Here is a 27,873-nt window from a genome sequence, read left to right as displayed (position 1 = left end):
GGAGCCATTTATAGGACAATAAGAGTGGATTTATGGGCCTCCAGAAAATGAAGGCAGTTTAGAGGTGTGGGGTGAAAGATGACAAAAGATTTCGTGGGAGGCAAGTTGCACTGCGTTTCCTCATGATGGCCTCCATCTTGGAAAACAACAGTGGGCAAATGATCCAGGGCCACACACGGCCCAGTAAGCATTATCAAGAGTCCTGTGATATTATTTTATTCTTTCATTGAATAATTAGTTAATGTAATAATGTCATTGTTTAAGGCACATAATAATCAAGCAAAAACAAATCCAAATAAAAAGAAATATGAATTGCAACTAAAAACGTGAGGATTACATGTTTTTCTATTATTGCAACAAACTGTTTTTACATACAAACTTTAATCATTGTTTTTTTAAATACATTTTGACATTGGCATTTGGCAATGGCGCCCTCTGGTGCCACAAATGTTAAATGCAGGATTAATCACCCACAAACAAAATGGATGGGGCTTGCTGGCCAGCGTTTTTACCAGTGTTTTTACCAACCTTTATCAAGCCTCCGCCAAGGCACATATTTATACTGTCAAACATTTTACAAACTGAACATTTTCTTTTGGCTCCTCAGGTGCAGTAGAGCCTATCCCTGCTAACTTTGGGCACCCTGGACTGGTCACCTTCTGCCTGGAAGTTCTTTCAGCCTTCAGGTTCTCACTCATTCTTTTTTGATTTATTATATTATTTATTAACAGGCTGTAATGGTAACTATCAATTAAGATGGCCTCTGTGGCTTCCAGAGGCGTTGTAGGCAAGCCAAGCGTTTGTTGTCGGCATTTTATTGGCTTCCAGCGAGGAGCTTTTTCATTACGTGGTACGCCAATAGCAGGTTTTAATAAAAACAGCTGCAAGTGATTAAAACACTGTCTTCCCTCGCTATCTGATTTTAGGAAGTGTATTGAAGAACATACAGAGGGTGACTCGGTTTTTGTCCTAGTCAGCATTTCTCTTTCTTGTGCGTATTGTTCCAGTCATTTATTAGCATGCGACAGCATTGCTGCGACTCAATATGAACAAGACATGAAGTTCAAGTTTAGATTTTGTTTAGAGTCACATTAATAGTCCAGCAATTATGCAGAAATTAGCATATTAGGGGAAATGTGTGAACAATTTCATATTAAAAAAAAATACAAATTTAAAGGAATGAGCATTTTAGGGGAATGTGTGAACAATTTAACAGTAAAGAAAATACAAATGTAAAGGAACTAGTAAAGTTTGAAGATTACACATTCTAATAAATGGTAAAAACCTGAGGGGGGGGGTTCAAATATAATAAAGTACAGTACCAATTAAAATATTGCAAAAATAAATTGTAGCAAAATGTAAAAATTATTTTAAAAAGGACTCATAGTAAAAGTTGATAATTACACATTCTGATCAATGGTAAAAAAAATCGGGTACGTTTGTACAATTATAACTTTAATGTTTAAAGAATTACAACAATATGATTAAGACTCAAAATACACATTTAAAAAAATACGAAAACTAAGTACAAAAACACTGAGAAAGCATACAAAGTTTAATTAAATGTAAAAACAAAAAGGTTAAGATTTCTAATAAAAAATAATGCTTCAAAATTAATTTTAAGAGTGACAATTTAATTTTAAATGGTTTAAAAAATTATAGATAAAACTAAAATTCGGTACAAAAGATTCAAATAAAATTATACAAATGTAAAATTTCAAACAAAATAGCAAAAATTATCAATCAAAAGGAAATCGTAAAAATAAAGTTCAGAATACAAGGAAATTCACAAAACAAAAAGTAAAAGCTCAAATGAGATAAGTGCCGAATCTGATGCACTACAGTAGATTCCACTGTAACTTTTCTTTTCTTTTCTTTTTTAGTCAAAAACTATTGCAGTCAGTCACCCAATCTGAGCCAATCCTGTTGGTCTACTTGGAGAGCCTTCATTTTTCTTGGCTGTGAAGTGTGACTTTGCCACCACATTCCAGTTCTTAAAAGTAAAGGAAAAGCCATCCCTTCAAGACTTCCTGTCCCATATGTAAAATTTACAAAACTGAACCTCGAGCGGAGCGTGCCGTCAACATTCCACGCGGTATGTCAAAATGTGACCCCAGTTCGTGTTTCCTTTTCGGGTTGCTCCATCAATCATCTCTTATTTTCACACCGTCTAATCGTTATTTCAACATCGACGAGGTGGCACGCAGCTGGCACTTGAACAGCTGGCCCAGGTCATTCATAGATGATTAAAAAGAAAAGTGAAAAGTTAGCATGTATGTAAAAATAGTTATATTCTCATTGTCTCATCTGCCATAGTCCCACCACTGCGAAGTCAAATCTTAGACCTTGATGTCCTCCTTAGTTTAAACACAAGTCCTTTTTCGTCATCGTTGGACGGGACAATTAAGCAGAATTCACATCTGAAAGAAGCCAAACGAATTGACCACAATCCACCAAAGTCATCAGGACTGTTGTTTACATGGGCCCTTTCAGGCCCAATGATGACATCATCATTTTACAGCACGGCCCCATCCCGCTGCGACAATATATTCCGGTCGCACGGAGCGCATCGGAGTGAAAAAGGTTCTCCCCTAGTGCCAATAAACGTCGGCCAGCGCGTCAATTCCGAGAAAAGTCTCTCATCCGTTCCAGTTTGAAATGGCAGCATTTGTTGACGCCGCTTTGGCTAACATAGCTACGGCATGTTGGGCCAGCACCAATCACACATAGGATATATTATGGCCTGGATCTTGGACCTTATCATTTGTTTCTTTCATGAGCACTGAACGGCGATGGAATAAGGTTGGGCATCCTTTTGACGCTTCAAAATTGGGAAGTCGTGCTTCCGAGTCTTTGCCGGTGCCGAACGCCACTTTGCCGCAAATGTGAATTTCTATGTTTGGTGGTATAAATCAGGGGTGTGCAAACTTTTGTGCTTAGGAGCCACATTTGAATTTTTAAACCGACAAATGAGCCAGGACATTTGTGCACTCTTAAAACTGGCTGGCTTAAAAGTAACAATTTTTAACCAATATTGGGTTATTTTTAACCCGTGTTGTGTTATTTTTAATTCAGTAGTTCTACGGTTTAAAGTGTTTTACCCTTAAAACTGTGGGTTAAATTTGTTTTTTCAATTTAACCACTGATTTAGATATCAGTTTTTGCCAACAAGCATAGCACTTGCACTTTGCCACAGCTGTTGTTGTTTTTATTAAATGCTTTAGAAATAAATTTGAGTTGAAAGTTAAGTATTCTACTCATCTTTTTTGTACATTAATTTAACAAACTTAATAAAATTAATGAATAAAACAATTGAAAAATAAACACTATTTCAGTTTAATTAACCAATTTTGAGAACCAAACTGCTAAATTGATGCAATAAATATTACATTTGATAATGACATTTTGGACCATATTAAAAAAATGGAGCAGGCCTTATGTGGCCCCCTGAGCCATATATTGCCTACCCCTTTTGTAGACCTAAAACTGAGCCATTTACAAGTATGATTTCTCATCGTGTCATTCAAGAAAAGATTAATCCTGCCTTTACTGACAGAATATGTGTTGGAAAGACAAACAGTGCGGGCCCGGCCTTCACTAGTGGGGGCTTGGAAGTTAAACAAAGCCAAGACAGTTGGGAAGTGGCGGTTTATATGACAGTATAATCACGGTCATATGGCAGTGACCACCCAAAGGCATCCAGAGGTTATTTGTGATTCACTGCGATAATGAGGCTCATCACTTAGGCTGTCACACTATCTCCTAAGAGGCCCCAGTCCATCATTTACAGCCCACCAGGAATCAAGGAACCATGCAAATGTGACCCGTATGATCCATTTCTAGTTGTGCGTGATCCAGAACCCAAAAAGAGGGGTTCAGCTTTCACCGTAGTTAAGAGGCAATAAAATAGAGACACGGGCAAAGGATGGAATAGATGAATCCATCATCCTTCCATCGTCAAGTACGAGCAGATGATTTCCTGAGTTGAAGTAAAATAGGGCTCATCAACCTCACTACACAGCAAACACTCGGCTTAAAAGTAGGGCTGTACGAATTTGGAAAGTATAGTAATTGCGATTTAATATGCGATTATCTTTTCAAGATCCTCTTCCCATGCATTTTTTTTTTACAATTACAGGCAAAACATTAATCGGGATTAAAAAAAAAATTTTGATTTTATTATACATCAATGTTTTGGTCTTATAGGTTAGGCTTACACTAAAATGATTTGAATTCGCTCCATAACAATTTTGATGTGCACACCTTGACCACCAGGGGCAGTATAGCTCATACAGACACAAACAAAGAGGAGTTTCAAACCTAAGTGAGTCAACATGCTGCACTGATATTAATTGGGCTTTTTTTCTCAAAAGATAAAGAATCACTTTTTCGAATGGAAATTATATGCCTTGGCTCAATAAAGGTTACGAAACACTGCCCTACAAATCCGAAGTGGGGTAAAGACTGAGTGCAACCTGTCCAGGTTGATAAGTTCTGCATGGACACAGGCGGCGGTGGGAAGGCTCCGAACCGGCACAGCTGAAAAGCAGCGGCTCCTGCTGGAGGCGACAGTGTCGACCCCACGGGGTGTAGGCGGGGAAGATGTGGTTGACTTCCTGTGCCACGCTGGAACAACCAATTGAAAGCCTGCAAAATTGGAAAATGTGACTGACTCTAAGTCATATCCTAGCAATAGAGAAAAAGGATGAGTGGCCGGAAGCAGCTGATTGGTTGACACAATGGGTAGGGCCAATGAGAACAGATGAACACAAAAACCTAACGGTCAAGACAAATTCGGGAAAAAAGAAAAACTCATAGAAAACATAAAACAAAACTTAATCTAATCAGAGTCAACAGAAACACAGATCATAACAAAAGGTCATAACCTTGCAAACACATCCGCGTTGTTCAGGCGGTGAAACTGAGAGGGTTCACACACCAGCGAGGCGCGTGCACACACGCTTACACACGACTGCCCGAGGGGACCCATGTGCACCCTTAGTGCACTTTCTGGCGGCCACGTGGCGGCTGATGGACTGCAGAAATTCTGGAGGAATGAGGTTCATAGGGTGAGGTGGCAAAACTATAGTTTTTAGCAAAACTACTTTCTTGGTTGGTTATTTAACTCCAATTATCAGCAAAAGTTTAAAAGAAGGAATTTGAAAGCTCTCGACTTCATGTCAGGGGATATAACGTTGGTGTTTGAGGCGCGGACGGCTGCAATCACTGGCACCGACTTCACCTTTCCCGTTTGATCATCAGGTGAATTGATCACCTCTCTTGATGTTTTCAAATTGAGCGTACACTCCAAAAAAATTAAGTACAACAAAGTACAACAACAAACCGGTAACATTTCGTTTTTGGCAACTCTCCATCTTGAATAAGTCATGCTAGCAATGTAACTGCCTTAATAATAATAATAAATATGGTATGGTATGTTTATACTGTCTATCCACGGTATTTGTGAAAAATACAAATACTCAAGTAAAGTACAAGTACCTGTAAAACCTACTACCATAATAAACTATTTGTACTTTGTTACTTCCCACCACTGTGTATTAATAAGCTTATATGGAACCTAATATGTAGCTATAGGCGCCTTTACCTGCTGTGTAATGTAATGATGAACCCGCTCCAGCATTCCCTCACAAGAGAACTCTCGAGGCGTTAGAGGCTTCACCTGCAAAAGTACAACACTCCTTCAGTCATTGGCCTTTTAGTATGAATTAGTGGGGCACTACCACTTGATATGCTATTTGGCTACATATCAAGAAAGCTACAATACTCCATAGCAGTTCAGGTTGGATGAGTTGTTTACCTTTGAAATTGCATTGTATCCTATTGAGATCGTATTGGGCGTTTGAAATCTGTTGTTTCTCTTACTTAGCTTCATAAGCTCATGTTATTATGAAGAAAATGGATGTCATTCAGCGTTACCTCCGTGCGTAGAATTTCTTTGACTGCTTCCCGTATGTGCGTCTTATTGGTCACATCCACGGTCCACACGTGAGGTCTGCCAATGAATTCTTCAGCGTACGGGTGCTGGGAGGAGATCTGCGATCCAAAGTGAATCGCTGTTTTTAAATCCGAAATCAATCGGTACTATTTACTCAAATGTGCACCTTTCTAGTTGTGGGTTTGCCTTTGTAGAAGTCGTTATTGTACGAGGAGTGAGGCGGGTTGAGCCGCGGCTGCAGGAAGACGCAGCCCAGAGCAATGGCCTCGATGGGCGCTGGACCCTCATAGGGAAAACCGAGACCTACAAAAACCTGATGGGGGGGGGCGTCAAGTATGTTATCCAGTTATGACAATTAACAGTGTTGACTCATAGCTGGACTTTTTGCATATGCTTGAACCACAACTAGCCTCTTGCCCTGTCTCACAACCTTGACATCTGGACTTTGGCCTGTTTTACTGCCGCTTCTCCACTCCTCCCCGCCTTTCCCCAAAGTTAGCTAGGTTAAGCTATGAACCAGTGGCCCCATAGAGGATAAGCGATATAGAAACTGACTGGCTGTTGTGATACGCTGGTGTCTGACCTTGGCTCTGCGGAGGAGTCTCAGGAATTGCTCCTGAGAGAGCAGGCCATGGTTTCTTACAAAGCTGGGTAAGGTGGAAATGTGTCCAGGAGGCTGGTAGACTGTGGCGTGGGTCTCCAGCTCTTCACTGACCACCTTTACGTACTCTGAAAGCCCCTAAAAAATTCGCACAGGCAGTAGGAGCACTGATTCAACTTCTCACGTAAAAGTACAAACTCTGAAATGTACAAATAAAATAATATACAGTATAAGTTCCTGTTTACATTACCTGCCACATGTACTCTTGTTTGCCGTAGATGACGGCGATCTTCTCCTTCCTGTTGAGGTCCGACTCCCGGCCTCTCACTGCATCCTCACTTACGAAGCCCAGGAAGGAGTTATCAGGTGTATGCGCTATATACAAAGAGGACAGAATTCTGATACATTTAGATCTCTTTAATATTGTGCATGTGTGCCAAATGAAATGTTTGGTAGGTAATTTTCACATGATCAAATGTCATGATTTTAAATTCGAGTTAAATTACTGATTTGAGGAAACAGTTGGTGAATTACTTTACAACTCTGTGGGCACGGCCATGCACGGTGTGTATTTCCAAAAAAAAAAAAAAGCTGATAAAGGAAATAAGAACCCTCCACAAATAAGACATCCACCTCTGACTGTTTGGATAGGCAACTGCTGTGCCCGCCTCCCTCCGACACACTGAGCGAGGTGTGAGGGATGAGTATTTACCTTAGAGATGCAGGAATGTGCCAGCATAGGTGTAAGTGCCAGTCTCGTTTAAAAACATTTGTGGTGTGTGGGCCTTTGTGACTGAACGGATTCAAATTCAGAACCTCTCGATTGTGAGTCAGGTGAAGCTAACCTCTTTTTCCTCTTTGTCGACCCAGTCTCAAAATAAGAATTATTTTATTATTATTGTAATTATGTTTTTTTTTTTTTTTTTTTACAGACTCATTTTACCTTGTTTTTTTTAACCATCTGTCCATTTTAAAAATCCAAAGTGGCCCTTTAGGCTAACTACCTAACCCTCTCTCTCGCCTCCTCCAGCAGGACAAATAAACACGTTCCAGGCTGAGGGATGACGAGCGACTCACATCTCGGCGCATCCAGCTCGTCTCCATCGGCCGGCAGGCCGTGAAAGATGACAGGCAGAGGTGTTACACTGAAAGTTCTGTCTGGGCCGCCAGTTGATTGGCTGTTAATTGTCACGATGAGAATACCTTCAAGTATTTACTTAAATGCTGAGAGTATTTGAGGTTAGTGGTTGAGGTAAAAAAATAAAAATTGTGCATGTAAAATGTAAAATAAGAAATGCATTTTAGATTGACATTATTGTATTGGCACATACATGCACAAATACTGATCACACAACAACGCACACTTACGGAACATGGTCATGTATTGCAGAGGTTGGAGGCCCCAGCTCCCCCACAGTGTTTGAAAGCCATGGGCGCGTGCATAGCTGACCAAGTTAAAGGCTGGTTCTGTGCCAAAAGAGTCCAGGATCCTGAAGCGGCATCTATGGTAAAAATTTGGAAATATGTTCATATTTGGTAACAATTTGAAAGAAACTGCAAATTATATGGAATAATCCCAGTTATTCCTAACCAGCAATTAATTGGAATGAAAACAAACGACAAATAATTGCACTTAATTGGAATGAAAACAAATGACAAATAATGTATCTATTATCTATTTATCACAATTGGACAATTTAATGCTCCTCCAATAGCTGACAAAAGGTACAAATAACCAGTATATCCACCTGTCATAAAAGGTCATAAAATGGATTTTCTCATGCGTTTTAATGCACAGGTGGATGAAAACACAATGAGAAGTGTGGTAGCTCTACCTAGTGGTGAGGTTGGTAAATTACAGTTTCATCAATACAATGAATTCAAAATACAACTTCTAATCATTAAATGTTAACATCGACATGATTAAGTTGCAATAAAATGAATACAGATCTCATCCAAGGAGCAACCCATTACGGCAATAATGGAACGTATCGTTGGCCAGTGAAGGTACTACGACATGTGTCACAATATTACACTACATGTCAATTTAGTCTCACTGGTAATGCTGGAAAGCCAGTCCCATGGCTCCTTGTAGGTGAGCAAGACCATGATAATCAGTGTAGATGAGGTCAAACGTCAGGGGTCCCTTGATCGGACAGCTGCCTCGGCCCGGAGCGGCACCTATCAGTCTGGACCATTCCCAATGCACTCAATTTATTCGAATCATTGTGCATTCAATCTTCTAATCGAATGATTTCTGCCAGATGCCGGTCGCCCACCTGTGGAGGTGATGCTGCGAGGTGGTGAGGATCACATCGTGGCCCAGTATGGTCAAACAGGCGCTAAGATCTGCCCACTGAACCAGCTCTCCAAGAGGACCACCTCTTTCCACCATGGCTGCGAAATGTTGGCCTGCACCCCCAGCGAGAGCACCGGGGTAAAGCAGCACCTACAGGTCAACCCCAAAAACCCCAAATAGACAATTTGGAGCGGAGGTCAAACATTTTCTTGGAAATATGTGCCGCCACTAGTCCAAACACGGTATTGTGATTATTATTTTGTCTGTTAAATAAGAATGTATCAGATTAATCCACCCGTTTTCAACTAATTAGGAAGTCAAAATGTTTGGTAGGTCCCACATTGGGTTAGTTTTAACCAAATGTTTTTAGAGTGCATTTTTTTCACAGCTTCATTTTTCATTAAAAAAATTTTTTACAACCCCGCCCCCCCCAAAAAAAATCCCAATTCCATTAATGAATACAGCTGTAATGTGAAAAATGTAAGGCATGTGAATACTTTCCGGATGCACTGTAAATAAGTTGCACGTTCAAACCCTCATCAGAGATGCTTCTGTGTTGTTGTTGTGCTGCCTCATCAGGAGAGCAGCCTGTCTCCAGCATTCCGACATCATTTCCACTCTGGAGCGCATGAATCTGCCTGCGGGGCCACTGCTGTTGCTGATGACTTGATAGAATGAACGCATGGTCGTGCGTATCACCGCCTGTGTGAAATGCAACAACGTGGTGTAAGTATGCAACCACAGCTATAACAGCAAATATACTGCATACGAGTGGGTTAGGAAAACAGCCAAGTATTTTTTTTTGGTGTGTGAATGGGACAAAAAAGATAGTCAAGTCGAGTCGCCACAAAATATTTATACAGTAATAATTCACGGGATACCTTGTTTGTGTAGGGTTGAGCTCTCTGATGCCAAGGGGGAGAAGAGTGGTTCCGGCCAGGTTGAGGGGGGCAGAAGTTCTCTATTTGACTGAGGTAAGTCAGTATGGAGCAGGTGGTACCATCCACATCATAAAAGGCGTAGCAGGGGTCTGACTGCCATTTGGCCTGCAGGAACTTTAAGATAAATGAGCATTAAATCAAAATGATTGCTATACGTTTTACAATCGGATAGCAATAACTCAACAGTGTGTGGTTATTGTATTGAAAATGCAGATAGAATAGTGCAACATGAAGGGTCTCAAAAAATACTTTCTCACCTCAACTTTCTCCGCACACAGTGGATATGCAGGATCCACAGGCACCACACATTTCTCCTTGGGCCCTAAGCGGATGATAACCTATCAGAAATCCCTTTTTATTTTCTTTTTTTTAATTAAATTCACTATTATTCCCTAAACCAACAGGAAGGCTTAATGAGAATTAACTGAGTGTAAAATTCAGACTTTACAAAGATAATAATGCTCATTTCATAGAGGTATTCATTTGTTATTTTCTTTTTATTCATATAATTTGCTTTTGTGATGTGTTTTGCGCTCACGTTTACCATGTTATGTGGGAGCAAATGTCATGTATTTTTATACAGTGTAATATTGATTGCAATTTTTCTCATGAAAAAACATGCTTAAAAAAAATGTTTTCTTTGACAGCGCCTGTGACTTGGATTGCATTAAACTAATAAAATGTCCTCTCAGATCAAAATTGACATAATGACATAATAAACCATCAGTCTACGGCACGCCCGTGTGTTAGCGTGTAATAGAATTTAAGAGTAGAGGCAGTGTGCGGACTTCCCGTAAGGCCCCCCCACAAGCTCTCACCAATGTCAATCAAGTGTAACTAACACCCTCACACACACACACACACACCCACCTGACCCACCTGCGTCCTACCAAACAGTCCCGTTTTACAATGCTGGCCCTTGCCAAAGTAAACATGCCTATGCTGTGTAAAACAACCCAGTAAAAGGAAAAAGACAGGAAAAAAAAACAAAAAAAAACGCACATAGCCCATAATAATAAAAGCACCAAAGGGAGCATGATGGAGGTGAAAGTGCTCCCTTTGCAAATACAAAAGTATGAGTGGACACGTTTTATGAAAAGGCTCCTGCGTACTTCATAAGTCATATTTGATGTGGGCAAAGTTTGGCCCGGGAGCAACTTCCGGCCCACCGAGCGTTTACATGTTCAAGAGTGCTGCAGTCTTTGCTGCATGTATTCAAGTACAGTTTGTATGTCTACATATATAGATGCAAACATTCAGAAATCTGGTAGCAGAATAATGCAGTCATATAGACACAAATAAAGATTTTCACAACTACTGTAAGTGACTCAGTAAATGGCACTAAAAATTAGTCCATCTTCACAAGGGATAAAGAATATATGCCTGTGAGTATTGTTACATTGTCTCTGTATGTCGCTTAGTGTTAAAACATGTTACAGATGCTAATTATTAGCTTATCTATGGTGTTTCCCATTATGTGTTAGCATTAAGGTAGTGGACTTTATAGCATGTTTTATGTTTCGTTTGATAGTAACCTTCAACTGGAAGTAGTAATAAATCCTAACGGACTATTTTCCATTTTTAAAAATTATATGCAACAACAGTCAACCCACCCCTGATGTAAGGTGGACATGAGGTGTGCTCTGTAAGCGTGTCAAAATGGATGCCTGTGTGGCCCTGCTTTCATGAATTGCTCAAACAAGGAGGCGAGAGTGCACCCGCTCTTCCACACGGCCAACACACACATATTACCTGCCAGCTATAGCGTGCGTAACCTAATTCTCACCTGACACCTCTCAGGCGGGTCTGGTATTCAAAAGACATCATTCCCCATAAGCACCTGCACTCGTTGCCCTTTAACCAGCATCCCCTCCCATTCACATCCATTCTCGCAGCTTGTTAAGTTGGCCCTGTGGTTAACCTCTCGAGCAATGAAAGCTTTGAACTGAGCGTTTGGCTCACAGCGACACACTGCAGGGCGACCGCAGAGGCGCTTGCAATTGGCCAATTAGTCGATTAGAACTGGAGCGAACCACAATTCAGATTCAAGCTGAGGTTGCTTTTTGGAGGCTCGACGTTGGAAAACACAGCTTAGCTAAGCAGGTTCTTTTTTTAGCTGCAAAACCGAAGCAATTTGCTGCTCACTTCTTATACAGTGGGTATAAAAAGTCTACATACCCCAGGTTCTGACAGCAGTAGAAGGTTTTTATCTTTTGTTGAGGGTTAGTAAAAGTAAACATCTGAAAATGTGGTTGCAAAAGTCTGCACACCCTCTTTTAACTGGGATGTGCTTGTGTTCAAAATAAACGAATCATATTCAAATTCATGTTAAGCGTGCCTGCCACCAATCAAAGTGCCTGATGAACTTCAAATTAATTTCAGATGTTCTAGTAGGCTTTTCCTGACTCCCCCACCGTTAGTATTGAAGGGAGTTATTAAGATGTGAATAGATTTGGAAAAAAAATCTCAAAACACAATGTCCTACCAGGACCAACTTTGTTGTGTCATTTACAGCTAATAGATAAAGTACCCATTCACAAATTAGAAATCCATTTCAACAATAAAAAAAGAAAAAAAATTGGCCATGGGATGAAAAATATTAAACAGAACTGTGAATTAGTTTTCATGCAACTCATAAAACACTCATTAGAAGACCTCAGTCACCTCAAGATCAACTGTTTACGTGAAAACAAATAATGATTGACGCCCGTTCAACCACCTGTGTGTTTTCCACGAGTCTCACGTGTCGGCGGTTCGTTAGGCAGATGATGATGATGATGATTGAACTGGTCCAGTTTCTGGGAAACCCTCCTCAGCTCCCTCTCCACCAAACGGACCAAGCCTTGCTGGTCCTGTCGAAAGCTGGCAAACCAATATAAGGTCAATAATAAGATAGATATCTATGAAGTGTATAATGATTCATTTGATTATTCCACTATTACAAGTGTTGTATTCGTACCTCCTTAGAAGAATATGGAGGGACTCTGATGTCATCTTAGCTTCTCGCTCTGTGCTCAGCCGCTGCACCTGAGTACTAAGAGCCTCTAAGCGAAGGGCCAGCCTACGAAAGCCCAAACCTCGCTGCCCTGAAAATAACATAACACACATCCTGCAAAATTCTTCATGTAGACTGTCACGCCATTATAACAATGCGTAAGACTGACTCAACTTTCTGTACCCTGATCTTCAGCAGGGGACCTCCCAGCGGGGTCATCTGTGGACATTTCTAGTGGCACCCAGAAGGTCTGCAGCAGCAAAGTGAAGGCAGACAGACCAAGACAGAGCACCAGGCAACCACTAGAGGACGCAATAGACATGGTGAGATGATCGTTTTATTCCTCATAGCCCAGTGACTGCCTTGTAACTCAAAAACACTTGTATTCCTATCTCAAATCGTTTTGGCAGTCGAAATGAATGGAAATGCCATTACTCCATTGCAGTTGCACAAAAAACACCAACAAAATATTTGTAATGTATTTTTATTGCAAAAATAGCCCTCTACAATATTGTACTGTATAAAAGCATACAGTAATAAAATAATTCAATAGACTGTAAAGAATTAAACGGAGGACTGGGGCATTGTGATAAGAGAAATAATACACAAAGATTTTCACAAATGAACAAGAATCTGTGGTACGCTACTATTTGTTTGTTTTTTCACAAAGGATCGTGGATATATCGCTGTGAGTATGTGTTGCTACACTGTTGTAATATCCGTTGCTTCAAGGGTTATCACGACCTCAACTTTGATGCTAGTTTCTTTAGCCCATCTATAGCGTTTTGCACTATATATTAGCATTGAGCTAGGTGACGTTTGTAAGTTGTATTAATACATGTGTAATTCTCTTTGCTTTGTTTTAAACAAAATAATGAACATAATCATATTTTATTTATTATCAATGAAGTATATTACTTTTAAATTAAATTGACTTTACAGAGTAATGTGCAGATGAAGTCATTCAGCTATTTGAGCAGAAACAGTATGTATCCGGAAACTGTGAGCATTAATCTGATGATGCTCAGTCTTACCTGCGAGGTCGCAATGCAACACGCATGATCTCCTTTTGATGCTGTCGCAGCTGTCGGACGTCACTGGCAAGCACAGAATGAAACATGCTGAGTAGTCATTGCGCAACACAGCATAGATTTCTAATTGAATGATATATTCATGTGATGCAAAAGACAGCATGACTGGCCAATCATGTGGCCTCATGTGTTTGGCAGAAGGTTCAGTAGGCTGATATAATACTGAACCCAAGTCACCACTGTGGAACGCACATTATATAGATGTCAGCAGTTTTGTTACAATAGATGAGGTCCATGCACACACACTGCTCACCTCCTGAGATCTTCTTACCCACTGCCAGGCTCGCATCAGGCCTGTTTGCAAAACAAACAGACTTAAAAAAAAAAAAAAAAAAGAAGGAAAAGAAATGAAGTCAGGGTTGGGGAACTCCTTTTTTGTCTGCTTTCGCTCTCTTTACATCCTTCTTGTGGCTGCGCCTTTTCTCTGTCGGGACCCATGGGTGGGCATCCTGTGGTTGCTGTGGAAACCTGACTCCCCTTTTTAAGGATAACAATACCCTCTGTAGCGCTGGGGCTATTCACAGACACAATGGAACCCACGCTATAGGGTGACAGAGTTTCTTTCAGGACTGTGAGACACACTCAAGACTAGGCTGTGAAGTGATTAACATGATGCTTAAAATTGCACCATTGCTGCATGCGTACATCGAATTTTTTTTTTTTTTTAGTAATTGTAGACAGAATATCCAAATAATCAAGATCATGAGGAGAAAAATGTGAGAATGGATAAATTTATTTCAGGAGAGGTTCACTTGGGTGTTAAATAAACACATTTAACACAGTAACACACATAGTGACTAAATCTTAAAATAAATCAGCTTCAGGCTGTTAATGCCACACTCAGTTAGAGTTTACTGTCAAACTAAACATAAAACAAAGAGAATTGCATGTTGTGTATTTAGAGTCACATAAAATTACCTTGAAGTCTGGTCGCCTAATGATTATACATAATGGGAAACACCATTGACATGCTCACAAATAGCATATATGTGGTGGTGTGATATTACTTTACATTCAATTTAATGATTTTATTACTGTATTTTTTTTTATAAAGTACAAGATTAAAAGTGGCTATTTTCCTTATTCAAAAAACATTTAGAAATGATTTTTGTTTTTTGCAGGTGGGGTTGGAACGGATGAATGCATTTCTATTCATTTCAAACGAGAAAGATGATTTGCGATATGAATGGTTTCAATTCAGCACTTATCTCAAGGCACCATACAGCAGAGGTACATTGCTACATATCTTAATTATAAATATTTTGCAATTTACATATGTAGCAGTCAGAGGCAAAACCACTTTGTCGTCTATTTTAAGAGTTCCTCCGTGTGATAACGATCAGTGTCATTCAGCGTGTTATGGAAATTACAGTACATTTTTTGCATTGTTGTTTTGCATACATTGTTTGCTTTATCACTCTGTTTAATCATCCGTCCAAACGGGACTTTTCATATAGGCGTACTTTTTATCAACCTCTACCAATGAAAGATCACTTGTCGGCCAGATGAAGACATTTTATTCGGACGCAGACTTCAATGCTTCCTGGCCATTAAAGAGCTTCAACAAAGCGCTTTAAACGTCATCCATATTGTTTGTTTTGTGTTTGTGCACTCCTACGTGATGTCACGCGATGTGTGGGAGCAGAAAAGATTTGACGAGCGTAAACCTCCGTAAGCTAGGTCCTGAAGGCTTACTGGCTTTAGACCCATCTGTCTCTCGCTCTCCCTCACACACGTACGCGTGCACGATCATGACATTGCACCACAGATGTCTCGTGATCGCGGCTACTCCGATGCAATGCTCGTCGTCTGTACAAGTCTCACTCTCACTGTGATCCTAATTAGAATAGCTCGTAAATATAACATCCCGTGGCATGTACAATCATGTTGCGCTTAGCTAACACCCTTCTCATGCGAGATAGAACAACATAAGCCTTTTAGAGTACGTCGAAGCTGTGTGCACAAAAGAAGCGGTCGTAGTTGTAGAGTACAAGTAGTCATTTGTGGTTAAGAAATAGCAAAATGCAGCTTTGCTATTTGTATCTCCTTCTGTGTTTTAAAAGAAGGTAGATCATCCAGTGAAATAAAAAGTATACACACCCCTATTCAAATGCTAGATTTTTGTATACACATCCACTTGGGATGTCGCTGTGCTCAGAATGAACCAATCACATTCAAAGTCATGTTAAACAGGAGTTGACACACACTTGCAACCATTTAAAGTGCCCCTGATTGACCCAAAATAAAGTTCAGAAGTTCTAGTAGGTTTTCCCTGATTCTAACTCCGAGGCTCAAGGTCCAGCTGAAGAAAAACAGCCCCAAAACATGTCATGTATTGTGTAACCATAGAATTGCATGCTCACACTGGACATTTTGTACCTGTCTATGTACCTGTATTTGCTTTTATTTTGCATTGTTTTACTCAGCTGTCTTTGGCATTGCAAATGAGAGTATGTTCTCAATTGGCTTACTTGGATAAATAAAGGTTTAAAAGAAATAACCCCCAAAAAAACCTTCGCATTTTAAGAGTGGTGTGTAGACTTTTTATATCCACTGACGGTAGCTTTTTTGACAAAGCTCTGTTGTTCAGCACACTGTTTTAGAAAATAAATGGCTGGATATAACATAATGCATGAGATAAAGAGCTTGTCCAGATGTGCTCTTCCAAATTTAATTTTAAAGTACAGTATTACAAAATGAATGAAGCCATATATTTGCGGGTCAGAGAGACACTAGTTGTTGCAAATGGCGCGGAGTTTCTCCACAGTTTAATCATCAGTAATAAGTGTCATGTGTTGGCTGGTTGTGTCTTGGCGGTAGCTTTGAGCACTGCACAAAGCGAGGTTTTGTTGCTAAATTAGGGGGCTTCCCGTCCCACTGTCATCCACTTAGACACCCTGGAGGTAAACAAGTCGCCTATATATGTTGCTGTATTATGTGCATGAAATACTTAAGGACGTATATGGTCTTGGGAGGTGGTAGTTAACATTAACAAAATATATGTATATTTAAATAGCTCTAGAGCTTGTCCTGCAACAAATTGAGCTTGCGGATGAACTGCTTTTGGGAGCAAGCGCGCATGCGCGAGGCGACTTCATGAATTCTGCTTGACGTCTCAAGACATCTCCCATCATCTCAACATCGGCATTTTCTTTTATTGCACCAAGAAACGCTTTCATTCACCTTTAGTCTCTTGAAGAAGCATACCCGCTCCTTCCCGACACCGGGGCTGAGATGCACACGCGTCGTTTTCTCGCCAAGTCACAGTGAAAAAGACGACTGCGCTGCAATTTCATGTGGAGGTAGTTGACGTTTATGCTAGCCGATGCTAAACCGTTAGCCGACACATTTTTAGGAAGTTATTTTAATTTGTGTCTGCTCGCCTATCTGCACGGTTTGAGTGTGCATGTGTGGGTCGTAGGTTGCTGTGCCTTTCGGATTGTGGTTGCTTGTGTCAGTGTGACTGGCAGCTGGCGGCTAGCTCATGCTAACAATGCTAACTTGAGAAGGATGAATGGAAGAGGTTGAGAGAGTTTCTCATTAAATGCACCGTAAGAATGCACCTTGCCTATCTAGATGAGGATCACGTTTGGATGTTATATCATCATTTGTTTTTAAATGAATTTTTGCAGCTGCACGTTGATGCAAGCAGGTGATTATTATATTTCGCCTGTTTGCAGGAGAAAGATTTCTTTGTGGGCAAAACAGGAGAAGAAATATAAACTATTTAAATGCCAACACTAATTTGTTTTTTTGGGGTTTTTTTATTCTTTACTGTATACCTTTCAAAGAGAAAATCTGTCCCGAACTTGAATGTTGTAGTTTTGTGGAAGTGGAAGTGAAGGCGAGGGTGGCATTATTTTTTTTCCCCCTTTGCAAGACCTCAGGGAACTTGAATACCGTTTTTTTTTATTTGTGGTGTTTTCAATGAATTTCATGCAGTGTCCCCCAGCAAAATAAGATCAAGTTAAGTGTTGTTCTTGGCTGAGTTTGGTTGTCAATGCCATTGTATTTTTTAACTTTTGTTAGTATAAATTACTCCAATCATTTATTTTGTACTTGCCAAACATAAGCTTAGGTGCTACGTGATTCCAGCTGCCTCTTGATATATGATGCATTTTATCAAATACGCTTTCTTATGCTTCAATTGGTATAGCTGTATGTTTGTTAGAGATAGACCAATTATCGGTGCATTGCGCATTTTCGCATCGGCCTCCTGGGTGCTCCCTGAACTTTTTGTTGGAATTTTGAGAGATGTATATTGTCAAAAATGTCTTAATTATTGATTCTTGATTAATAATGATTTTTAAAATAATTTTTAAAAAATCACCATTGTGCAAACCTGAAACATTGTTCAATAAACTTAACTGCTTAAAGGCATTACAACAAAGTTAAGAGTAAATGTTTGTTTAGATTTTGATGCCAATATTTTCCTTTTCATTAAAAAGGAATATCGGCTCCAAATTTCGGTTATCGGCCCCCTTGACTACTAATACTCGGCATCGGCCCTGAAAAAAGCATATCGGTCTAGCTCTAATATTCGTATGCTGTTATTTGCTTTATCTTGTGTTTTTCTATGATAACATTGATATCATTATTATTATTTGTCAACGCTTTTTTGGGGGGGGGGGGGATCACCCACTAGACTTGAAGTAAAACTGCTTGCATTCGCTCATTCTCCTTAGCATGAGAAGCGCGCTCCTATAATTCAATTAGTCTCACCATTTGACCCACATGACTGCACAGTTACTTCACATTAGCCTAAAGTCTCCATTGCCTTCGTTTACATGCAATTGATGTGCTTTGTGGAAAGAGCTTTTTCGTGATTTGGATCATGTGGACAAGCAGATATTTAAGTGAATAAATTGCTAGATGATGTCGCAATTGAGCTAAACCAGGATCAAAGTCTGCGATTGACTACGTGTGCGAGCAAATGTTCTCAATGTCTGACTGTTGTGTCAATTGAGCACCATGAAAGGAGTGTTTATGGCGACATCATTTTCAGTATGCTGGAACTGATCTTTGGACACACACTTTACCCCTTCACGTGACAAGTGTAAAGCCAGCGTTAAAGTATCGAGTATGCAACATGAGTTGGGTTTTTTTCGCCAAGTGTCATTCACGATTCCGGAGATGGTTGCTTTAACTTGAGCTTCGCCAATTAAGATATTGTGGAGACCAGCTCGTCCCATGAGAACTTGCATTCCAGTCACATTACAGATGGACGTGATCTAAATGTTTTTGGCTCGAGAGTGTGAACCGATTGGATTAGCAAACATTTTCTATTGGCTTGGCTTGGCTCTCAAAATGTATGCTAATTTCTCTTTTCTCTTTTGGCAGTGATAAGTCATGGGGCTCTCACTAGAATAGGCCAGTGATCAGCTGTGCGGACGAGGAGTTTGGTCATCTACGAGCCCCGCCCCGTTTCCCAACATGGCTGAAGAGGACTATTTCACCTTCGTGGACTCGAACCAGATGGGGGATCTGGCGAAGAGCAGCGGGCCCACCAAGGTGGACTGCAAGGACCTGAGAGAGTTTAAGCAGATGGCTCGTCAGGGTTACTGGGCCAAGAATCACAAACTTCGGGCGCAAGTGTACCAGCAGCTGATCAAAAGCATCCCCTGCCGCACGGTGACGCCGGACGCAGAAGTCTATCGGGACCTCATGGGAAGTGCGCCCACTAAGAAGGCATCCACCAACATCCAGCTGCCGGATTTTGTGGACGGGAATCCCGTGCCGCGCTACTGCCTGAACGCTGACGCCGTTGGCTCCGCCCATCGCATCATCAACTGCCTGGCCGGTCAGTTCCCCGACATTTCCCACTGCCCGTCCCTCCCGGCCGTTACGTCTTTGCTCCTGCACTTTAGCGCCGACGAGGCTCAGTGTTTCGAACACGTGAGCCGCATGCTGGCCTGCAACGAGCCGGGAAAACGGCTCCTGGACCAAACCTTTCTGGCCTACGAATCGGGCTGCATGACTTTTGGGGACCTGGCCAACAAGTATTGCGCACCTGCGCATAAACTGATCGTGGCCACGGGCCAGGATGTTCTGGAGGTCTACTCGGACTGGCAGCGATGGGTGCTCGGCGACTTGCCCTTCAGCCACATAGTCCGCGTCCTGGACGTCTACCTGGTGGAGGGCTACAAGATTCTGTACCGCGTGGCCATAGCGTTACTCAAATTCTACCGGAAACACAAGGCGGGAGCCGCGACGGGTCTGGGCGACCAGCAGCAGGATTCCGGCAAAGTCAGGTCGGACATTCAGGCTTTTGTCCAAGGAATCGCTTCGGTGGTGGCGCCTGATAAGCTGCTGGAGAAGGCCTTCTCCATCCGGATGCTGAGCCGCAAGGAGATCACCTTGCTGCAGCTCACCAATGAGAAGTCCCTGCAACAAAAGGGCATCACTGTCAAGCAGAAGAGGTAGAGTAGAAGCCAGTAACAAAAACAGTTTAACCTCACTGCAGTGAACCCCCCCCCACCCCCCTTTAGCATGGGGATACATCCCAGACCCACCCACAATGGGGAGGGAGACAATATAAATCGTTTTTATTTCAAACTTATTCCTCGCCACCTTTTCTCACTCCCTTGCTCACAGAGTTCCCCAAATAAGAGGCGTTGTGTGCTTGCTTCAGGCTCTTCATTTGTTTATTGTAAAACAGACGCAAAAGAGTTAAACATGTATTTCCGTGCATTTTCGCCTTAGCAAAAATCCGCTACCTTAATGCTAACGTATAATGATGCCAAAACTCCATAGATGGGCTAAAAAAAAAAAATGTTTAAGAAGTTCACTGTATTTGTTTGGCTTCTCACTCCCATCAGATGATTTTTCTTGCATCCCTGTCTCACATTCTGTCCTCGTTTCCTCCTTATTTGCTTCCTCCATCAATTCTCCATCTCATCTTCCCTCGCTGCCACTTTTGCTTCAGATTGAGGTGGGTTCTCACTTCTCTTTTTCCACCTCCATTCATTGTTTTCCTTTCTCCTGTGTATCGTCTTTCACTTCAGGATTTCAATTTGTATCTGGACAAATGTATTGGCAACACCTGGTGATTACACCTACAGGAAGTGACGATAGAAGCAATGATGTAGTCCGTTCCATGTTGGCAGTGACGACGAATCAAATCAAATTAAGCATCCCCTTCCTGCGTTTTTCTTTCCGTGGCATCCCCAGGAGGAACGTGCAGCTGGCACTTAACCCGGACACCTTCTCCTCGGAGATTGTCAGCGCAAAGGAGATGCGAGACATCTGGTCGTGGATCCCCGAGCGCTTTGCCTTGTGCCAACCGCAGCTCCTTTTCACCACCTCCACACATGGCTGCAGCCTTAACAGGTCCGTTTATTTATTATGTTTGAAGTTTTTATTTTTCTCATGACATTTTGCTCTTACTCCCTACATTGGAAGACAGATGTGTGCATTTCTATAATTGATATTTTGTGTAACTTTTTCCTCTCCCAGATTTTACGAGCATTGCGAAGGCTACGAACCCACGCTGCTCCTTATCCGAACCACAGACGGAGATGTAAGGCAGCACATTTCAAAACAAATGTTAGATGTGATGAAGGGTGCAGACTTGTGAATCAACCCTTCGCTGCTTTGGACTCAGGTATGCGGAGCCTTCCTGTCTACTGACTGGGAAGAGCGCAAGAGGGGAGGTAACAAGCTGAGCTTCTTTGGCACGGGGGAGTGCTTCGTCTTTAGGGTTGGTTGAGTTTTGTTTTTTGCATTTATCCTATATCACAAACTATTTTTTTATTCACTTTGCAAATACTGTTTTTGCTACGCTGCATACAGAGGGTTTAGACAAATGACACAGTTAAAAAAAAAAATCTGCCAACAAATAAGTCTTTTGTGGCTACAAATTAGCATTTTGTTTGCATGCTTTATTTACATTGCGGTCCATTTTTTTTCCCCCCCTCAATGTAATTAATGTCTGGGGTTCTTTTTTATCGCTGGCAGGCTATGCATTTTCTCATTATAGCCAGCAGAGGGTGCCGTCCACTCTCATTTCACATGCTCTTGAATTCAGCATCATTTGCTTCAATTTGCGTAAAGGGACTCCCCCATTTGCAGAGCTAATTTAACATGTCATGTTGAACAAAAAAAAAAAAACAGTCTGCGTGGTGCATTGAAGAGTTTCCTGCACTATAAATAGGAATGAGATCATGTCTCAGATGTGCCCTCTGTGTAAATTATTTACTCGCCGCAGCTTTGGGCTGTCAAAGCCGTGCACACTATCAAACACACTCATCTCACGTACGCATGTTCAAGCACAGACAGATCCGGACTGGCTGTAACCTGATCCGGTTGTATTTCATCGGGTTGTCACGTGACACCATAGTAAAAGACTGGATTGGTATCAGGATTTGGCATCTTAAAGGTAGCATGAAGCCATTTGTGCAGTTTATGTGTGGTTAGTTTGGCTTCATCTCTAGATGTTGCTTGGTTGTTGTATCTATTTTGTCGATTTAGCTCAATTTCTTTGCTCAGGATGATTTTTCTTTTCCCCCTGCTTTCGTGGTTCAAAGCGAATCCATTATGGCAGAGATTAGAATGCAGGGGGTTCCTAATGAAGTGTCCGGTGCATTCCTGACTGAATCCCAATTGTTTGTCACCAGCTTAAGCCGGAGATGGAGCGCTACGAGTGGGTGGTGATCCGTCACCCCGAGTTAGCCTCTGCCGTTAAGAATCAGGATCACGAGGAGGCGGAGCCCTCCGAGGGCCAAAACTCTGACAGCAATAGTTTGCAGCAGCCTGAGAAGGCGCTCGGCGAGCTGTCGCCCTTCCTGTCTGCCCGCCACTTCAACCTCAACTCAAGGAACACTTCCATGTTTATGGCTGGGAACTTTGACTCCATCATTGTAGGTGAGTGGCAGAAGGGACCGTCTTTGATAAAACACTGATTCCCAGCCACTGTGGGAAATGGTCCGATTTCACTTAATTGGTCTGAAAAGTATTATTTATTTACTTGAGATAATGTCTTTGTTCATCAGTCTATACCAGCAATTTATAGTGACAGGCAGAACAATGACATGCTTTTCCACTAGATGGCAGAAGTTAAAATGAACCTGTGTATCCACCTGTTGCTAGCCAGACTACCACATTTAGCTCCCGGAACAAATAAAAGTGGGCTAATTTAAATTGAAACTAAGTCCAGAGTCATTCTAAATGCACATTTAAATCGTGTAATCTGACTCAACCCGATTTTAGTCGTAGTCTAACTGAGACTAATCTAAGTAGGTCTCAGACTATTCAAAATTCAAGACAAAATCTAAAAATAATCTGTCAAATGCAAATTTAAGTGTAATAAAACAAAGTCTACAACTACAGTAGTCTAAAGCCAAGCCTAATCTAAATCCAAGAGTCTAAAAATAATATAAATCCAAGACTACAGTGTTCTAAGGCGAAGACTAGGCCAAATTCAAATCTACAGTTCATCTACAGTAAATTAGTCCAGATTTTGAGTAAGTAATTCGAAGTAACATCATTTTATTTCAGAACATTTTGTGGTATTTTTGTTTGGTGCTGTGCCATTAGATTTTTATGTAAAAAAAAAATAATAATAAAAAACATGCCTGGGTTTAGTAAAAGCTGGGTAACACTGCTTCCATGGATGCAATGCAAGCATGCAAATGTCCATGTCTCTGAATCAACGCCAACTCTGCGTTCTTCTCCGATCAGGCGGCGGCGAAGGCAACGCTCTCTACATCGACTCGGAGCTCAACCACGGGCGCACCGGCTGCTGCACAACGTTCGGCAACCCGCCGCTGTGCGCCGAGAGCTTCCAGGTGTCCCTGCTGGAAGCGTGGGGCTTCCAGGACGCCATGGCCACATAATCCCAACAGCATTAAGCGCTTATTCGACACTGCTCACAAAAAAAGTTTGGGAAATTCAGCTTTCAAGTGAAATTTCTTGAGCAACTTAAAATGCACTATCATTCGAGGTGAATTTAACGAAATTTGTCAGTGCGCGTCCAGCATTTTCATTGTTTTTTTTTTGCACATCTTGCTGTTCTCTAACAAGGAGGCAAAATTTCCTGGTGTCAGGATTTGGAGTTTTCTCCGCAGATTAGAGAGACTGGAGGAGGTACAGAAAAGCATCGGTATTCGTCCTTAGAAAAGTTTTAGGTGAAAACATTTCACTTCAGCCGTCCTACAACTTAATCCATGATTGTATTTATTAACCTCATCTCATCGTGTACAAAATGTGATATTTTCTCTGTTTTGTCTCTTTTTGTACGTAGAAGTGTTAATGACAAGTGTAAAAACGCGTGCGTTTTCATGTCGCGTCATCTGTGGTGCATTCAAATGCATGATGAGCTGAAGCAACAAAAATTGTAAAGATGACTGTCGCAAATGCTCGTGTTAGTATGGTTTGCTCTGAAAGATGCGCAGCCATCAAGTGGTTTTAAATGTCGGGTAAACAGGATACAAATGTCATTGTAATAAGTGAATTTGTTCAGTCATCTGAAGTTTTGTTCATGTGTATGTGGGAGCTGTAATTGAATCAATGTGATCTGTGCTTGTAAGTATCTGTGATGAATTACAGTGTTGCCATTTTGCACTATGTTTACGCCAAAGCTGCGGAGTGAGTGACAGCTAAGCAAGCCTGTTTTTTTTTTTTTTTCTTTAAATGATTGTCATTATTTGGTTTAAAAGCAAGGGTGACGATCTCCTGCTTACCATTTGGGTTTTCCGTCCTTGTGTGGTAACAATGGTCCAGAATTGTTTTCACACTTAGCAACCGTTTGATTTTTGTACATCTGTGTGGTTGAATGTCTATTAAAAAGTTGCAGGTGTAATATATGTGAAAATACAGCACTTTATTGACTGCCTAGGTGTCGTTTTTATTTTTTTTTCGCTCAAGTATGCCAGATGCCTTTTAATGTCAGCTGACCTTGAATTTAAACCTTTAATCCCTAGCTCCTTGTTGTTCCCACTCCCACTAACTTATTCTCTTGCTTCTGCAGTTTTATTTCTGTTAATGCCATGGATGAGCTTCTTGTTGCATTTGGTTGAATTGCTATTTAACTTAATGATGTGTGTAAACGGTTTGTTAATGTACTTTAAGGCCATGAAAATGGATATGTGGATGTGAGGGAAAGAATTTACTCACCTCTATTTTTGTGCTCTTTGGGGAAGTTTCTGACTGAACTGCATAACTGGAATTTTTTACACGGATATCCAAAGTATTTGCAGTTAATCCCAAATGTATATTTTTTTTAGTTCAAGTGAATTTTTGTTTAATGTATTGGGTTTGGAATTATCACAAGAAAGTGATTTTTAAAAAAGACTAGGAAGTTTTGCTGACCATTTTTATTGTTAGTTTTAAAATGATCCATATCCTTGACAATTTCAAAAAATATATTCAAATACTGTATGTTGCACCATTCATTTGCATTCTGGTGACTTGTAGCATGACAGAGCAGTGGTTCTCAAACATTTTACACCAAGTACCACATTTAAAAAAAAAAAAAAAAAAAAAAACTTGGCACTCCAAATACCGCAAATGACCAAAGGAAAACTGTACCAAATCAATGAAAAGGTGGTGAAGGATTAAATGCAAATGTATTGGAATTAAAAGTTAAACAACAGTGCTGTACTCAAATTGAGCCACTGTAACATGCACCATTTAAACATTTAATACTTTTGCACACCACGAGAGGGAGCATGTGAATTATTGAGAATAATTGAAGCATTCTAATCAACTACAGTATAAATATAGAATACTAGGCATGTATTGATAAAGTATTAACATCTCAGGCTCCGGACTTCCTACGTTTATTTCAATGGGGAGACTTTGGAAAAATCAATCAATTATGACCACAGTCGAGTCAATACCCATCGGTTTCGTACACACACTGTGTTAAATCATCCGTATTGTAGCTCGTTATTAAAATAGCCAATTCATTTGCAGCGGGTGTGTCAGCATAATGCACCCTGTGAGATGTAATACCCGGGATGGCAAAGTGGCGTAGTAATTCCCTCTTTACGATAAGTGCCGTTGACTCCAGCCTGCCAAGGCTGCTCTGTTCATTGAAGATTCTGCTAATCACACATGCGCTTCTATATTTAGCCTGCTGCTTTGGGTGTTGGTCTGGCGCATCTCTTGAAGAGCATGCTTTCCAGCCCCCTGCAATAAGATGCTTATGTCTTAACCCTATACACGGGCTTCTTCTCCACCAGCCCCCCTTCAAAATAAACAAGGGGATTTAAGAAGCAGACTTGAGGAGACGATCTAAAAAGACAGTTTCTTCCTGTCATGTGAGGGTGGAAAAAAACCCATGTTGCATTTAGAGTACCACTGTGACCTCATCATGCCCTTGTGAGAATTTGTCACATTTCCCCTTTACAGAGGCTCTCAACAAGGATAGTAATACGACAAATACCAGCTAGACGGTCCATACCTGATTTATATAACCTAATGGGACCAAAAATGTAAAGTTGTGGGATATATAGAATCCACGTTAGAAAGAAGGCCTGTGGTGCCGGTGAAATGGCATCACGTGTGACGGGGCTTTCGTGACACCAAGGGGGAGGGGTCGCTTGTCTTCTGCTGACTGGACTGCAGAGGAGGAAGGACGGAGGAAGAGGAGGCCATTTCTGACGCACACACTAGCTCCCCATCCCCTCTCTGAGCCTGGAGGAGAGGGGATTTCTCAGCAGACAGCCACCTCTCATCTACGCTACGCTGCCTCAAATTCTCTCATTCCTGTGCCCCACGTTGCAGCATGTCACAGCTCACTGCAAAGCACCCGCTGCTGCACTGTAGAGTCGCGGTGCAAAATGCAGGAATATGTGTGAGCACATGCAGTGTAGTCACACAGAATTTCTGCCATTCAGCTCAGTCGGTCGTACAGAATATTTATACAGTGGTGCCTTGAGATACGAGTGAACAGACGAGATTTTAAAAAGAAATGTTTTTAATAAGGAAAATGTAAAGAATTAAACAATTTTTGCAACATGATGTAATGCTTCAGTACAATTCATTGTGCTGCTCCTTCTGGTGTGCCCATCCTGACCACCATGGGCAGTACAATGCAGTTATAGAGACAAACTCAAAAGAGTCACCACTATTCTCAGTGGCTCAATAAGATGCAATAATGTTTTTGCAGAGGATCAAGAATATACGGCTGTGAGTTTTATGAAATTGTCTGTCTGTCTACATGTGTTGCGCCACCGTTTGTGTTCAGTTATCCTTATCACACTGACTATGATGCAAATCATAAACCCGCCTATTTTCAATGTGTTAGCATTAAGATAGTGGGGTATTCCTAAGGCAAATTTGATTGGTTCTTTAAAATATGCAATTTGTAATTCTCTCTGTTTTAGTTTGACAGTAAACTTCAACCGGGAGTGGATTTAAACAGCCTGTTTTGTTTTGTTTTTAAAAGTATTGTTCACTATTTGCTAATTTTGAAGTAAGTTGAGCTACATGTTCAGTACAGTATCCGAAGTTTGCTCAAGTCGAAGTAAAAAATCGTCGGAATGATAGCTCGTATCTGGAAAAAAATCTTAAATCGGGTCACTTGTATCTCATGACAGCACTGCTAGCAATGCATGTAATTCTGTATAACATACGTTCAATGTTTGCATGTATTTTTTTTTTTATCTCATGGGGATTTTATAAGTCAAACTAACAGTTGTCTTGCATTAATTAACAAAATTCCATTAAAGGCATTAAATTCTTGAACATTGCATAACATACTGTACTGTCAATGTACAGTATTCTATTTCATACTATGTGTTGAGAAGTCTGCACTTCTTTTCATGATTAGCTTGTCTAAAGGGTATGCCAATAACGTACTTTTTTGCTTTTGATTCATATGATGTGCTTATAAGACACTGCAAACAACGAATGTAATATAATTGCATTAATATCCTATTCATGGGGTATGCCAATAAAGATGTTAAATCCTTAAATCCTGCTGCTGCCTCCACACGGTCAAAGCACATCAGAAGGAAGCCTGCAGCGGACTGTACCAAATGGACTC

At 41.0% G+C, this 27,873-nt stretch overlaps 2 protein-coding genes across 4 annotated transcripts; one reads left to right on the top strand and one right to left on the bottom strand.

Moving 5' to 3' along the window:
- The first annotated feature begins 613 nt into the window (after nt 1-613).
- tbc1d24 (TBC1 domain family, member 24) lies at nt 614-24,710 on the top strand. Of its 3 annotated transcripts, none has more exons than XM_086017330.1 (14): nt 614-686; nt 6,836-6,923; nt 7,588-7,796; nt 7,948-8,064; nt 8,822-8,994; nt 9,436-9,582; nt 9,751-9,830; nt 12,988-13,115; nt 19,224-20,302; nt 21,054-21,212; nt 21,339-21,402; nt 21,487-21,582; nt 22,499-22,745; nt 23,562-24,710. In XM_086017330.1, exons 9-14 carry the CDS (start codon nt 19,317-19,319, stop codon nt 23,714-23,716), a joined length of 1,707 nt encoding a protein of 568 aa, XP_085873456.1. In that variant the 5' UTR covers nt 614-686; nt 6,836-6,923; nt 7,588-7,796; nt 7,948-8,064; nt 8,822-8,994; nt 9,436-9,582; nt 9,751-9,830; nt 12,988-13,115; nt 19,224-19,316; the 3' UTR covers nt 23,717-24,710. The 3 variants fall into 3 exon arrangements, with proteins under 3 accessions (XP_085873456.1, XP_085873457.1, XP_085873455.1); XM_086017331.1 differs by having other exon boundaries at nt 617-686; nt 12,991-13,115; XM_086017329.1 differs by lacking the exons at nt 614-686; nt 6,836-6,923; nt 7,588-7,796; ... (3 more) ...; nt 9,751-9,830; nt 12,988-13,115 and adding an exon at nt 16,945-17,185.
- On the bottom strand, nt 4,440-14,209 carry LOC147129347 (alpha-1,6-mannosylglycoprotein 6-beta-N-acetylglucosaminyltransferase B-like). The gene is made up of 18 exons (XM_086017516.1): nt 14,137-14,209; nt 13,827-13,889; nt 12,976-13,094; nt 12,757-12,883; nt 12,517-12,659; nt 10,055-10,119; nt 9,738-9,911; nt 9,391-9,558; nt 8,837-9,006; nt 8,615-8,746; nt 7,926-8,059; nt 6,808-6,932; nt 6,540-6,695; nt 6,123-6,269; nt 5,938-6,054; nt 5,606-5,680; nt 4,887-5,047; nt 4,440-4,647 (listed from the first exon to the last, which is right to left on the bottom strand). The coding sequence occupies exons 2-18, from the start codon at nt 13,850-13,852 to the stop codon at nt 4,440-4,442; spliced, it is 2,247 nt and encodes a 748-aa protein (XP_085873642.1). The 5' UTR covers nt 13,853-13,889; nt 14,137-14,209.
- Nucleotides 24,711-27,873: the final 3,163 nt, after the last annotated feature.

This window comes from Filicampus tigris, chromosome 19, assembly GCF_054856515.1.
Source record: "Filicampus tigris isolate MCC_2025a chromosome 19, RoL_Ftig_1.0, whole genome shotgun sequence".
In the NCBI taxonomy this organism is placed as follows: Eukaryota; Metazoa; Chordata; class Actinopteri; order Syngnathiformes; family Syngnathidae; genus Filicampus; species Filicampus tigris.
The sequence above is the reverse complement of the archived record's forward strand: the minus strand, read 5'-3'. Positions and strand labels throughout refer to the sequence as shown.